This window comes from Pongo pygmaeus, chromosome 3 (genome assembly GCF_028885625.2).
Source record: "Pongo pygmaeus isolate AG05252 chromosome 3, NHGRI_mPonPyg2-v2.0_pri, whole genome shotgun sequence".
Classification (NCBI taxonomy): domain Eukaryota; kingdom Metazoa; phylum Chordata; class Mammalia; order Primates; family Hominidae; genus Pongo; species Pongo pygmaeus.
Window position 1 is genome coordinate 14,742,744 of NC_072376.2, and position 14,634 is coordinate 14,757,377.

Sequence of the window (14,634 nt, forward strand, 5' to 3'; positions counted from 1 at the left end):
AAGCAGTCCTCCTACCTCAACCTCCCAAAGTGCTGGGATTACAGGTGTAAGCCACCATGCTGGGCCACTAATATTTTTAGTGGAAATAGTTTGTGTGTTCTTTGAGGTCAGAGACTACTGTACCTCCAGGACTTTTCAGGCAAGCCATAAATGTTTGATGGATGAAAGTTATTTAAATAATCCCTTAAATGTTATTTTCTTTCTGTAGACCAGTGAAGCTCTTACAGTGCGTGGACCACAGCACTCATCCTGACTGTGCCTTAAATTCGTAAGTAAATGTCTTAACCCAAATCGTTCTTTCTGAAGATAACCATCTCCTTTCAGAAGTTTTCAGTTCACAAACATGAACATATTATCAGAGGCAGATGTAAGTGTGCTCATTTGATTCTGGTTTGGCCTTATTTTTATTTATATGTATCTGTCTTAGATTTTGTACAAAAAGCAATCACGCTACACATAACGTCCTGCTGTGAGCTTTCTTCACTTGCTGGTGTAATGGGGCCACCCTTTAAAGTTTGTTCATACTTCTGTCCTAGTCTGTTAGTGGCTGTAGAACAATCTGTAGGATGGTCACACTACCTTTTTTTTGGGGGGGGTGGAGGGGGCAGAGTCTTGCTGTATCGCCCAGGCTGGAGTGCAGTGGCGCAATTTCGGCTCACTGCAAGCTCCGCCTTCCGAGTTCACACCATTCTCCTGCCTCAGCCTCCCGAGTAGCTGGGACTACAGGCGCCTGCCACCACGCCCGGCTAATTTTTTTGTATTTTTTGTAGAGACGGGGTTTCACCGTCTTAGCCAATATGGTCTCGATCTCCTGACCTTGTGATCCACCTGCCTTGGCCTCCTAAAGTGCTGGGATTACAGGCGTGAGCCACCGCGCCCAGCCCACACCACCTTTTATGTAATCCTTTCTGAGTCATGGGCTGGCTTGGTTGTACGTTGTTATAGTAGTTGTTTTGCTATTATAGACAATGCTGAAATATAATCCTTGATTATATACTTTAAGCTGTTGTGCAAGTATTTGTGTAGGATAGATTCCCAGAAATTGAGTTGCTGAGTCAAAGAATGTGTGTGTATTTTAAATTTTGGTATGTTCTGAGAAATTTTGATATGTTTCAAAAAGGCTGTGCCAGCATACACTTCCACCACCAGTATATGCTGGGAGTGCCCGTTCTCCACTCCTCCACACTATGTATTTTCTATATCCATATCTGTATCTGTGCCTGTACCTATAGCCATATCATTTTAGCCAATCTTAGGGTAAAACATAGTGCATTATTGTCATTTCAGTTTGTGTTAGCAGGAAGATTTCTGATCCCTCCACTCGAATTCTCTTCCGAAATCTGTTTACTAACATCATACTTATCCTGACAATCCAACTCAAGTGTCCTTTCCTATATGAGGCTTTCCTCATTCTCCATGTTGATTGAGGAACTCCCTTCTCTTTGCTCCCAAGGACTTTGTACACAATCTGATGACAGTGCTTTACTCTTCCTAGCCCTGTTATCGTTCATTCTGTACCATCTGCCTGCCTCACTCTGCCTTCCTCTTTGTGTTTCTCTTAGTATTTTTCACTACAGTTGCACATAGTGGGTGCACCATCTATGCCTGTAGGATCCATTCTTCTATCTACAAGGGAAGAGAACTAATCAGAGTGCACAGCAACTATATGCTAGGCATTTGCTGTGTGCACTACATAAAATAGTATGTTTATCTGAATAACTAGTACATTAAAGAGAGTCAGGCTGGGTGTGGTGGCTCATGCCCGTAATCCCAGCACTTTGGGAGGCTGAGGTGGGTGGATCACCTGAGGTCAGGAGTTCGAGACTGGCCTGACCAACATGGTGAAACCCCATCTCTACTAAATACAAAACATTAGCCAGGAGTGGTGGTGCATGCCTGTAATCCCAGCTACTTGGAAGGCTGAGGCACGAGAATCACTTGAACCCAGTAGGCGGAGGTTGCAGTGAGCCAAGATTGCGCCAGTGCACTCCAGCTGGGTCAACAAGTGTGAAACTCCATCTCAAAAAATAAAATAAAATAAAATAAGAGAGAGAGAGGGAGAGAGAGAGACAGAGAGAGAGCACATGCACTGGTGAGCTGGCTTTCATCCTCATGTAGTTCTTCTTCTCTTTTTCATTTAGTAATAGAACCCTTGAATTTTAGATGGGTTCATGGCTATCAAGAATAACGATCCTAGCCTCTCTACCCACTGTGGCCAAGTGACATGTGCAATTTCTGGGTTTAGCACTTGAAAGGAAGGGACATACAGTCCCTTTCTCCTTTTATGCTGGCTGGTATATGGGCCCACAAGATGTGGAGCTGAGCGTCTTCAACTGGGCGTGGCAGAGTAACACAGCAAAAGGAAGCTGGGTGCCTCTGTACCATGGCATCACTCTACCAGCCCTGGAGAGTTACTGAAAGAGAAATAAAAATCTATCTTCTCTAAGCCACTGTCATTTAGACAGAAGCCAGACTTTTATTTGATCCAATGTGGGTAGGTTCATATTCTCCCTTCAGAAGCAAAGAAACTCTGGCTCAGAGAAGTTAATGAAGGACTCACCCAAGACCACCCAGCTAGTGGCAGGCAGAACCAGGATCTGAAGGAGTCTGACAACTGTCAAAATTCACTCTGGCAGATGTCTTGCTATTTGGGCTGGAAATTAGGACAACAGACCCATCATTTCCAGCATGTATTCTAGGAGCCAACATCCCAGTGTTCAGTGACAGATTTAAGTCCTCTCATTCTTTAATGGTATTCATTTCCCTGTGAATTTGGCATGCATCGTTTCTGAGTCCTTTCACAGGGATAAAGGATAGCCTGTGAACCTGGGTCTTTCCTTTCCTCACCTGAAAATGAAGTCCACTCTCATGTCGCTGCTGCTCGAAACCTTCAAAGTTCCCTGCTACCAAGTTCAGACTTCTAGTCCCATCTTCCAGGTTCATCATACTCTTTCCAGACACGTCACCCACTGCTTCTCATCTAGAATTTTTATTTCAAGGCTAGTTTTGATCCACTTCCCATAAGATATCATATGCTTTCCTGCTCATCAGCCTGTGGAAACACCGTTTTGGCAGCAGTAAGCACTCTTTTCTTACTGAGTTAGTCAGATGATCTGAAATTGTCAGTTTTCTTATCTACAAAGCCTCCGTGAGGTTACCCTGATCCCTGATCTCAATATTTAAAATTATAGCCTCCATCTCACAGCTGTGGCTCTTCACAACCCTCAGGTGACTGCATTTTTTTTCTTGTTTATAGTGTTTATCTTCTGAATGACCTACTTGTGAAGTTCATTCTTTTTTTTTTTTTTTTTTTGAGACAAAGTCTCTCTCTGTCACCCAGGCTGTAGTGCAGTGCAGTGGCACAATCACGGCTCACTGCAGGTTTGACTTCCTGGGCTCACGTGATCTTCCCACCTCAGCCTCCCAAATAGCTGGGGATACAGGCACTCACCACTATGCCCAGCTAACTTTTAAAGTTGGTTTTTTTTTTTTTTTTTGGTAGAAATGAAGTCTCACTATATTGCCCATGCTGCGAAGTTCATTCTTTAGCGCCTCCCACCTGTTAGAACATGAGCTCCAGGAGGTCAGGGACTTTGACCTGTTTTGTTCACTGAAGATGGTATTCTAAGGACCTAAAACAGAGCTTGCAACCTGGTAGACACTTAGAAATGAAAGAATGAATGGATGAATAGATGAAAGAATGAATGAATGAATGATTGGATTCTACCCTGGAAAGGCATAGATTTAAGAAGAACAATGTTCAAAGGTGCTGGGCAGCCAGAAGGAATGACAAATGCTCTACAACAGCTTCAGAGAAGTGCCCAGAGGCTGCATATACATAAGTTCTGCATTTTGATGGCAAGAAAAAGAATCTTTCTGTGGCTCACTTATGTGGAAAAGGGGGGAATAAAGTTGTTGCAAAGATTTAGTGGTATAGACTTTCTAAGGAGCCTGGAACCTCATAAGGCTTGGATAGGGAAGTGTCTGTGGTGTTAGAATTACTTAGGTTTGTATAGTTTCACTCTTTGTCCCATTAATCAGACTGTCAACCTATACAGAAACAGACCATGTAAAATTCCTTGTTCTAAAACCCACTGCACCCTACACCACCATTCCTGAAATGGGCAAATGGTGCCATCCTAGCACCAGTGCCTTGGGTTAGCTCCTCTGCTGCATGAAGTATAAGGAGAACGAGGGCAGCTCTTCTCACTTTTCCTCGGTATTTCTTTTCTTTTTCTTTTTTTTTTTTTTTTGAGATGAAGTCTCACTCTGTTGCCCAGGCTGGAGTGCAGTGGCGTGATCTTGGCTCACTGCAACCTCCGCCTCCCAGGTTCAAGCAATTCCCCTGCCTCAGCCTCCCAAGTTTTCCTCAGTATTTCTGAGCAGTTTGCACTGTCAGGCTTCCAGCTTGCACTCTGACGTGATCATCTCATTTTACTCCAACCACATTCCTGGAAGGAAGACAGTTTGATTGTCATCAATGATGCTGAGGTTCAGAGAGATTAAGCAATCACTTAGTGTTACTCAGAGGCAGAAGCAAAACTGAGGTTTGTCTGTGTGTAAAGTTCTCGTTCTTCTTACCGTACCACACTGCCTTAAAATGTCTCTGGTGCTCACACCACAGCAGGTAAGTAAGGGGTTTGCAGTTCCTGACCTGTTCTTCCCTGTGTGTGGGCATTCTTTCAGTGACTGTTGGTAGACATTTTTGACAATTCTGGCCAATTCCTTTGAATGTCAAGGATAAAACTCTCTTTCACTGTGCCAAGTTTTTCTCCAACTTTCATCACCCTGGCAATAATTTTACTAATCTATTTTTAAAACATTCTAGCAGTGAATATTCATAGATAATTTACAAAAGAGAAACCACAAATAGCAAATATACAAAATTATTTAATCACTCTAATAATAATGAAATACAAATTCAATAAGGTGTCATTTTCACCTAAACTTTTTTGACATACATTAAAACATAGCAGAAAAATGTTTTAGAGATGTTATTCAATGCTTGATGTCACTGTAAATTGATAAAGTGCTTTAGGAAAACAATTTGACAATATGTGTCAAGAATTAGAAAAACATCACAGTCTTTGACCTAGGTCACACTTTAGGGTACTTTTGGTGCCCTATTCCAAAGAAGTGATTTGAAATGCGCATACAGCCTATATGCTCAAATATGTTCGCCAGAGCATTCTTTATAATACTGAAATACTGGGAACGGGACCCAAATATCCACTGACAAGTAAATAGTTACATCAAAGGGTACACTTACTGGAGGGAGTAGAATGTAGCACTTAAAGACAATGGTAGGATAATCATACAGCAAGCAGAAGACCCCATGAATAATCCAAGAGGAAAAAACCAACCTTAGCGCTTATAGGTTATAATATTGGCCAAAAATTCAGTGGACTTTTAATCTGCAGGATTGGTGATGATATGAGAAAACAGACATATAGTACTGGAATGAGGACTCAGTGTGGCACTGAAGGCCAAGGGCAAACATCAGATCTCTTAACTTACTTAGCTGGAAGTCTCTGTCCTAAATGCCCCAGGCCACGGAGACAGGACTATTCATCTCTACTTGTTTAGGAATAGTGGGGTAAAGGCCTTTTAATCTGCAAAGGTTTCAAATGAAAATAAACAACTGTTGATGTAAATCCACCCATTTTATTAATAGTTTTGTGGTAAATTTAGGGACAATCTATATGTTTTGGTATTTAATTATTGGCAATATTTTAGAGAATGTAACATATAAGAACAGCTGTTGGATTAAACCTGTGATGCCAGTATATGGGTTACTATTAAGTAACTAATTCTTTTTCTTTTTTCTTTTTTTTTTTTTTGGAGACAGGTTCTCGCTCTGTCACCCAGGCATGGAGTGCAGTGGTGTGATCATGGCTTACTGTAACCTCAACCTCTTGGGTTCAAGTGATCCTCCTGCCTCATCCTTTCAAGTGGCTGAGACTAGAGGAGCAAGCCAGCACTACTGGAAAATTTTGTTTTCCCTCCCTCCCTTCCTTCCTTCCTCCTCCTTTTTTTTTTTTTTTTTTTTTTTTTTGATGGAGTCTCACTCTGTCACCTAGGCTACAGTTTAGTGGCTTGATCTTCGCTCATCACTGCAGCCTCCACCTCCCGGGCTCAAGTGATTTTCCTGTCTCAGCCTGCCAAGTAGCTGGGACTACAGGTGTGAGCCACCACGCCTGGCTGATTTTTGTATTTTTAGTGGAGATGAAGTTTTACCATGTTGGCCAGGCTGGTCTCAAACTCCTGACTTCAGGCAATCCTCCTGCCTTGGCCTCCCAAAGTACTGGGATTATAGGTGTGAACCACCACGCTCAGCCAAGTAACTGATTTTAGGCTTGGGATTTTTAGTAGGAAGTTATAAGAGAATTTTACTAAGTTTTGAACCAGTATTGGAATTTGTAAAAGAATTAAGATTAAATTTTATACATTTATTAGGTTTACTACAATCAAGTAATTGAGAAAGTTTTGCTAATTTAAAGTCATTTAAAATATTTTTTTAAAAAGATGTAATATTTTAATATTTAAGTTGAAAATAACCTGAAGCCTTGCCCAGTGGCTCATGCCTGTAACCCCAGCACTTTGGGAGGTCAGTGTGGGAGGATCACTTGAGCCCAGGCATTCACGACCAGCCTAGGCAACATGGCGAGACTCCGCCTCTACAAGCAAACAAACAAAAAATTAGCCGGGTATGTTGGTGTGCACCTATGGTCCCAGCTACTCAGGAGTCTGAGGCAGGAGGATTCTCTAAACCCAGGAGGGTCAGTGCTTCAGTGAGCTGTAGTCACGCCACTGCACTCCAGCCTGGGTGACAGAATGAGACCCTGTCTCAAAGAATAATAATAAGAAGAAGAATAAGAATAAGAATAATTTAACCTGAAATAACTTGAGTTTAAAACATCACAGGAATTAAGTAAGTGTGACATATCCTTAAGAGTTATTGTCAGAGTTCACTAGGTTTTTAAATAGAACAGTGTGATATATAAATTAAATAAAAGGGCATGGGAAAATTAGGCTTTTGAGTGTATAAACGTAATAACAAGAATCAATTTTAAACATCAAAGTAACTGCAAATAGTGCAGTTACTCCCTCAAGTATAGTCTCACATTGACAAGAAAAGTTTTTAATCTACAAAGTGACAAACCAATGCACAGAACATGAACCGAGACATGTAAAGCAGAAGAAAGCAAAACAGCATGTTTCTATTTGTGCATGATAATGGATGTAAGTGATAGAAATAGGTCTGAGAAAGTAAACTCCAAGCTCCTAAATGTGGGTTCCTTCTAGGCAAAGGAATAGGAACTGGAAAAAGATGAAGGGAGGCTGTCATTATTAGTGTATCTAATTATGTGTTATCTTATTTTTTAAAAAAGTAAAGAAAAATGTAACCTTATGTTAATTAGTTAATTATTTGAAAGCAAAAGTAATTTTAAATTTTGAGTGAATCGAGTCTGGGACATTAACAGCATCACAGGTGCAATTGTAGAAAATGTCCGGTAGGTGGAGCCCTAATACAAACCTGTGGGTGAGATTTCTTCAGCAAAAAAGAAGGGAGGACCAGCATTCAAATGGAGTCAGGAACTTTTAAGGACAGGGCCACTAGTCCAGAGCCATGGGATATATTTCCAAGCCAACATTAGATGGTTTCATAATTTTAAAAATTCATCTTTTAGTTGGCTTAAAAGAATTCAGTAATTTCTGTTTTTACAAACCCAGTGGCCAGATACTGTTTACTATGAATAGGGTCCATATTTTGGGCAGGCCCTCTGTTGATGTCTTCATGTCAGGACAGGTTTTTCTTCACCACTTAAACTCTGATCATGTAATAGCCATCAGTAGGGAACCTGGCTAACACTGTGTTCCATCCATACAATAAGAATTCATCCACAAGGAAGAATGAATTAACTCCCTGTGTACCAATATGGAAGCATGTTCAAAATATGATGTTAGGTGAAGAATGCACGTTGCAGATTCCATTTATGCTTAGATAAAAGGATATCTAAAGACATCTAAGGATAATTTGCAGGGCAGCCCCAGGTCCTGTTGTCTAGAGAAGCTTTTTGCTCAGGAAACAATATCTTGAGATGGTATTTCAATGACATGTGTGCTCAGGATTGCAGAAATAGGAATTAGTTCTATTGAGCAGGTTTAGCATGCATGTGCGCGTTGCCTTCCTGGAAAGAGAACTCAAACTATCACAGTTGGTTTTCTATGGAAAGTGCAAATGGGGAGACTAAGAGACTTTTACTTTCCACTTTATAACTTCCTATATACTATGTAAATTTCTCCACACGGTGTGCACAATTTGCTTTTTTTTTTTTTTTTTTTTTTTTTTACTGATAGCAGTAGAATTTATTCAAATGCACCTTAATATGGGCGCTGGTGCTTGCCTATGGTGCTCTCGATATATAAGGCCCGGACATTCTGCCAGTTTTTCTTGAGCAATGTCACCAAGAAGTTGACAGGCAGGTGAATGCTACACACAAGCTCATTGTCTGTCCTTTTCACGCGGCCAACAGCCACAGCCAGACATAACACCTTCTTCATGTGGAAATTGATTGTGGACTTCATCTCATCCACTTTGGCCACCATGTTTTCCTTGTGTGTGAGCAAGGAGGGGCAATTTCCTGCCTTATTTAGGACTGGGCCAAGGATTCGTGGGATCTGCTTGATCAGACACTCTGAGGCCAAAAATGCATCATAATCTTGGCCAGCTTCTTGACCAGTTTCTTATTCTTGTTGAGTTTTTTCAGTACCTCGTTTTCCATGTGGTGGATATCCACAGCCTTGGCCTTGTCACAGTGCTGCTGGTTACCCAGGACACACACAGAGAACTTGGGGCGGGGAGTGGACTTAAGCCTGAGGGTGCCCGAGAAACGCTTGTCCTTCTGGGGAGTCATAGTTCTTGAAGCTGATCTGCAACTCCACCGTCTCCAGAAACTTGGGGTGCTTTCGCTGGTTCCGGTGCAGGACTTCCCGCACCGCCTCCTACAGGGTGTCACGGGAGACTTTGCTGCTCATGGCTTCTCGCTCCGCGCTAACCAGAAAAGAGACTAATACTGAGTGTAGATTCCATACACCAATACTGACACTTTCTCTATTTCCTTGTTAATTTGCAGGGCAGCAGCCACTACTCAAAGAAAAGCCCCATGTCTTTATGCAGAACAAAGTGCGGGTCTTATCATTCCCCTCCTTCCGGTGCTGGCTTCCGGGACTCAACTGTGACTGGAAACTGTGTTGCTCTAACCCTCCTCCAGCCCTGCAGCCTCCTCTTGCAGTCATCATTCGTGTTCTGTGTATACCAAATGATTCTGTTGTCTTAAGAAGCTTTTTGCTGGGAAAATGATGTCCTGAAATGGTATTTCAATGAGGCATATGCTCAGAATTTCAGAAACAAGAAATTAGTTCTATTTAGCAGGTTAAAAAATGCTGCATTAGAATTAAAGCAAGTTATTTTCTTATTTTTATAATGACACAAAGTATTGGGAGTCAGACTGCTTGTATATTATCAAACATTTTTATAGAATTCTAATAAAGCTGTATTTCACATCATCTATATTTTCCTATATCTCCAGCAGCACGAACACTGCATGCTTGTTGATTGCTTAAGACATATGTATACTATATAAATGTATGCATATATGGTCTGCAAAGTTTTCATTTATTTGGTATAAAGATGTTCAGTTAATGGTGCCTTTTTGTTTTGAGAGACAGAGTTTCGTTCTTTTGCCCAGGCTGGAGTGAAGTGGTGAGATCTCAGCTCACTGCAACCTCTGCTTCCAGGATTCAAGCGATTCTCCTGCCTCAGCCTCCCAAGTAGGTGGGATTGCAGGTGCCTGCCACCATGCCCAGCTAATTTTTGTATTTTTAGTAGAGACGGGATTTCACCATGTTGGCCAGGCTAGTCTTGAATTCCTGACCTCAGCTGACCCACCCGCCTCAGCCTCCCAAAGTGCTAGGATTACAGGCATGAGCCACCACATCCAGCCATAATAGTTGCTTATAATGAGGGAAAACCCCAAAATATCCAGTAATATTTACATATTTACTGAAACTGTTTGGAACTTGTATTAGTTTGTTCTTGCATTGCTATAAAGAACTACCCAAGACTGGGTAATTTACAAAAATAAATAAAAAAGAGGTTTAATTGACTCACAGTTCTGTGTCCGGAATTGGTTCCTTCCAGTGGGTTCTTGGTCTCGCTGACTCCAAGAATGAAGCCGTGGACTTTTGCGGTGAGTGTTACAGCTCTTAAAGATGGTGTGTCCAGGGTTTGTTCCTTCAGATGTGTCTGAAGTTTCTTCCTTCTGGTGGGTTCGTGTTCTCGCTGACTTCAAGAATGAAGCTGCAGACCTTCGCGGCAAGTGTTACAGCTTTTAAAGGTAGTGTGGACCAAAAGAGTGAGCAGCAGCAAGATTTATTGTGAAGAGCGAAAGAACAAAGCTTCCAAAATGTGGAAGGGGACCCAAGCAGGTTGCTGCTGCCGGCTCAGTGGCCAGCTTTTATTCCCTTATTTGGCCCCGCCCACGTCCTGCTGATTGGTCCATTTTACAGAGTGCTGATTGGTCCATTTTACAGAGTGCTGATTGGTGCATTTACAATCCTTTAGCTAGACACAGAGTGCTGATTGGCACATTTTTACAGAGTGCTGATTGGTGCATTTACAATCCTTTAGCTGGACACAGAGCGCTGATTGGTGTGTTTTTACAGAGTGCTGATTGGTGCATTTACAATCCTTTAGCTAGACACAGAGTGCTGATTGGTGCGTTTACAATCCTTTAGCTAGACAGAAAAGTTCTCCAAGTCCCCACTCCACCTAGGAAGTCCAGCTGGCTTCACCTCTCAGTTCCACAGGCTTACAGGAAGCATGGCTGGGGAGGCCTCAGGAAACTTATGATCATCATGGAAGGCAAAAGGGAAGCAGGCATATCTTACATGGCCAGAGAAGGAAGAAGGGAGTGAAGAGGGAGGTGCTACATGCTTTCAAACAACCAGATCTCATGAGAACTCTGTCATGAGACAGCACTAGGGGATGGTGCTAAACCATCAGAAACCACCTACGTGATCCAATCACCTCCCACTAGACCCCACCTTCAACACTGGGGATCACAATTCAATATGAAATTTAGGTGGGGATACAGAGCCAAACCATATCAGAACTATTTACATGGGTTTTAGTATATTTGTAGAATGAAGTATCATTCAACAAGTAAAAGCCATGTTTACCAATTCAAATATCCTTCATGTGGTGAATGAATAAACTAACTGGTAAATCTATACCATGGAATACTACTCAGCAATAAAGGTAACTACCTTCATATATGCAGCAATATGGATGAAACCCAAATGTGAGAGCTGCCGCATCAAAAGGCCACCAACTGTATGATTCTATTTATATGACATCCTCGAAAAGGCAGAACTATAGTATCGGAGAGCAGACCAGTGATTGTGGGGGTTAGGGATGATCAGGACTAGAAGGAGGCGCTGACTGCAAAGTGACACTGAGAGAAAAATTTTGGGAGCGATGGAACTGCTCTGTGTCTTGATTGTGGTGGTGATTGCATGAATCCATGTGTCTGTCAACACTCACGGACCTGTACATGAAAAAGAGTAAATTTTATTTTATGTAAACCAAAAAGAAATGTTTTCAAAGAACATTTAATCACATAGGAAAATGCGTAAGAGATAAAATATAAAACTTAATTGTATGATGCAAACATCTAAAGTATGATACAAATTTAATATATTATGAATGTGTGTGCAGATGATATACATATATTATAAATGAATGACACAAAAGAAAATAAACCAAAAGGCAAAGCAGTTTTCTCCAGACAGTAGTCTTATTTTATTTCTGACTTTTGACTTTTTTGTGTTTTCCAAATTTTCCCCAATGAGCATGCATTGCTTTTATTATCAGAGAAAGAGAAACACACACACACACGCGCACACACACACGCGCACACACACACGCGCACACACACACACACACACACATCATATGTGTAGTAATTTGACCTGACAAAACATTTCCAGAAGGGAAAAACAAAACCAAAAGCTCATCACAGACACTTCTGTGATCTCTTTACTGCTTCTTTGGCCTTGGCAAGTGTGAGTCATTAGGCATGAAAGCTGATGATTCTAATTCTGATGCCCCAGGGCCGGCAAGTGGCAGAGGAGCTCCTTACCTTCCTGTAGGGTACTATAGATCTCTGTAGAGAAAACGGAACACTTCCCATACGTCCCCTGGCAGGAGCTCTCTCCAGCCCCACAGCTCTGAATGCCAAGCTCTCTCTTCCTTACCCTGCCACCCCCATCTCTGGTGAGATCCTCCTGGCAGTGTCGTTACTCAATTTTTGTGTACACTTGACCAGATATTCACTATAAAACTAGGAAAATGCACAGCTTTATGGTTATTGCATGTATATAGATATATATTAGGTTGGTGCAAAAGTAATTGTGGTTTTTGCCATTAAAAGTAATGGCAAAAACTTGAGGTCAGGAGTTTGAGACCAGCCTGGACAACATAGTGAAACCCTGTCTCCACTAAAAATACAAAAAAATAGGCCTGGCGCGGTGGCTCACACCTGTAATCCCAGCACTTTGGGAGGCCAAGGAGGGCAGACCACGAGGTCAGGAGATCGAGACCATCCTGGCTAACACGGTGAAACTCCGTCTCTACTAAAATACAAAAAATTAGCTGGGTGCGGTGGTGGCGCCTGTAGTCCCAGCTACTCAGGAGGCTGAGGCAGGAAAATTGCTTGAACTTGGAAGGTGGAGGTTGCAGTGAGCTGAGATTACGCCAGAGCACTCCAGCTTAGATGACAGAGTGAGACTCTCTCTGTCAAAAAAAGAAAAAAACAAAAAAAACCTATTCGAAAAACAGAAAAGACTGCTATTACTTTTAATGGCAAAAGCTGCAATTACTTGCACAAACCTAATATAGAAAACACAACGTATTTACAATTCAACCTTGTGAATATCTAGAGATCCTTTCAGACATTGCTTTGGGCCAACTTCAGTCTCTTTCATTTGAAATCACACAGTGGCTTTCTAACTAGTTTCCTGTGCCTTCTGCCTCTTTCTCTTCCGACTTTTCATCTCCCATCATTACCCCCAGTTTGTGGGGTCTACACACAGGTCTGCCCCGCCCCATGGTGCTCAATCCAGGGGTTGTCTCTGCACGGCAGGAGGGGCCAGGCTACTTGACCGTCACCATCAGTCACCTTGGTCATGACCACAGCAAGCATTCACTGAGTTATACTTGTCATGCCTTCCAGTTTCCATGCCCAGCATACTCCAAAGCACCTGGCAGAACAGTAGATTCCTTCCTCCATGGGACACTGTAGGGCCAGGTTTTGGTAGCGTTACCGAAACGCCAGGGTTTGCTCTAGGTCCTGCTGCTCACTGCACAGAAAGCAAGTCACTCAGATGAGCATTGCCAGGGAAGAAGGCTTTTTCGGGTGCTGCAGCTAAGAAGAACGGGAAGTCAGTCTCAAAACTGTCTCCTCGACCAGTCGACTAAACTTAGGGGTTTACATAGCAGGAAGGAAATGTAACTATATGTGAGAAAACAGGAATGGGGGAGGGGTAAGGAAGAGAAGCTGCTAAACAGGAATCATGATGGATGAAGGGTCTGGCATCTAAATGTGTGGATGTGGTGGTCTGGTGAGTTTTGGTTCCTTGATACTAACTGGGTGGCCTAAGGGTCAGTTTCCTGAGGAAGGAATTCAGATAAGACAAATGTAAGTTTCAATCTTTGAGAGGGTCAATTTTCATGTTTATCCAAAAAACAGTAGACATCACTTCTCTGGGACAGCTGGGCTGGTTTCAGTCAGACACTGCCACAGGGAGCAGGCAGGAGTGGGAACCAGGCCACGCTCAGAAAGGTTAAGGAAAGAGACTATGGGAAGTGAGACTGCAGACGAATGAAATCGGTGAAAACCTGGCATGTGGTAGAACGTTCATTTGGTGTAGACACTGGTGTGTATTGTAAAAGTGGTATCAGCTTCTTACAGAAGGTGTGCTCGGCTGGGCTCCTCTAACCAAGTTGCTTGGTGCTCTACCCAGACATGCTCTCTACTCTTTCCCTCCTCAGGATCTTTGAACATGTTGGTCTCTCTGTGTTGATTTTCCTTCCTGCCCTGTCTCCCATCTGGCAGACTCTAAGACATACCTTAAGCATCACCTCCTCCCTGGATCCTTCTGTTGACCTCTCTCCCTGCAAAAAAGCAAAGAATTCCCTAATAAGGCCCATCTCCATGGTGTCAGCATTGTTTGGGTCCTTGCCTAACTTCACCCTGGGACTGTGGCTTCTTTGCAGACTCACCCATCTTTGCAGCCCTAGCCCAGCCCTGCCTGGATGAAGTAGACCTTCCACATGTGAATGAACTAAGTTTAATAGAGGAAAACACAGGGTGGGGGATTCTTTAGCTTTCTTTTGTTGGAGGAGGCCAGGGAGGGTACAAGGGGAGATTAATAACATGGTGTGCCATGCTTATCTGTATTTATGCCATACTTTCATAAAACATTTGAAGTGTGTGATATTGCCAGGGTGTGTGAGGGGAGCCGTGAGGGAAGATGACAAGCAGCATAAGACTTTTGGGTACTTAGAGA

At 42.5% G+C, this 14,634-nt stretch overlaps 1 protein-coding gene and 1 pseudogene across 1 annotated transcript in view; one reads left to right on the forward strand and one right to left on the reverse strand.

The window, feature by feature from the left end:
- BST1 (bone marrow stromal cell antigen 1) overlaps positions 1-10,175 on the forward strand; it is a 29,785-nt gene extending 19,610 nt beyond the window's left edge. Inside the window, exons 8-9 of the mRNA XM_054486116.2 lie at positions 209-268; positions 9,138-10,175. Of these exons, the coding sequence (XP_054342091.1) occupies positions 209-268; positions 9,138-9,243 (166 nt within the window). The 3' untranslated portion in view covers positions 9,244-10,175. The remainder of the gene's footprint in view (positions 1-208; positions 269-9,137) is intronic.
- Positions 8,382-9,130, reverse strand: LOC129035585 (large ribosomal subunit protein uL1-like; annotated as a pseudogene).
- Positions 10,176-14,634: the final 4,459 nt, after the last annotated feature.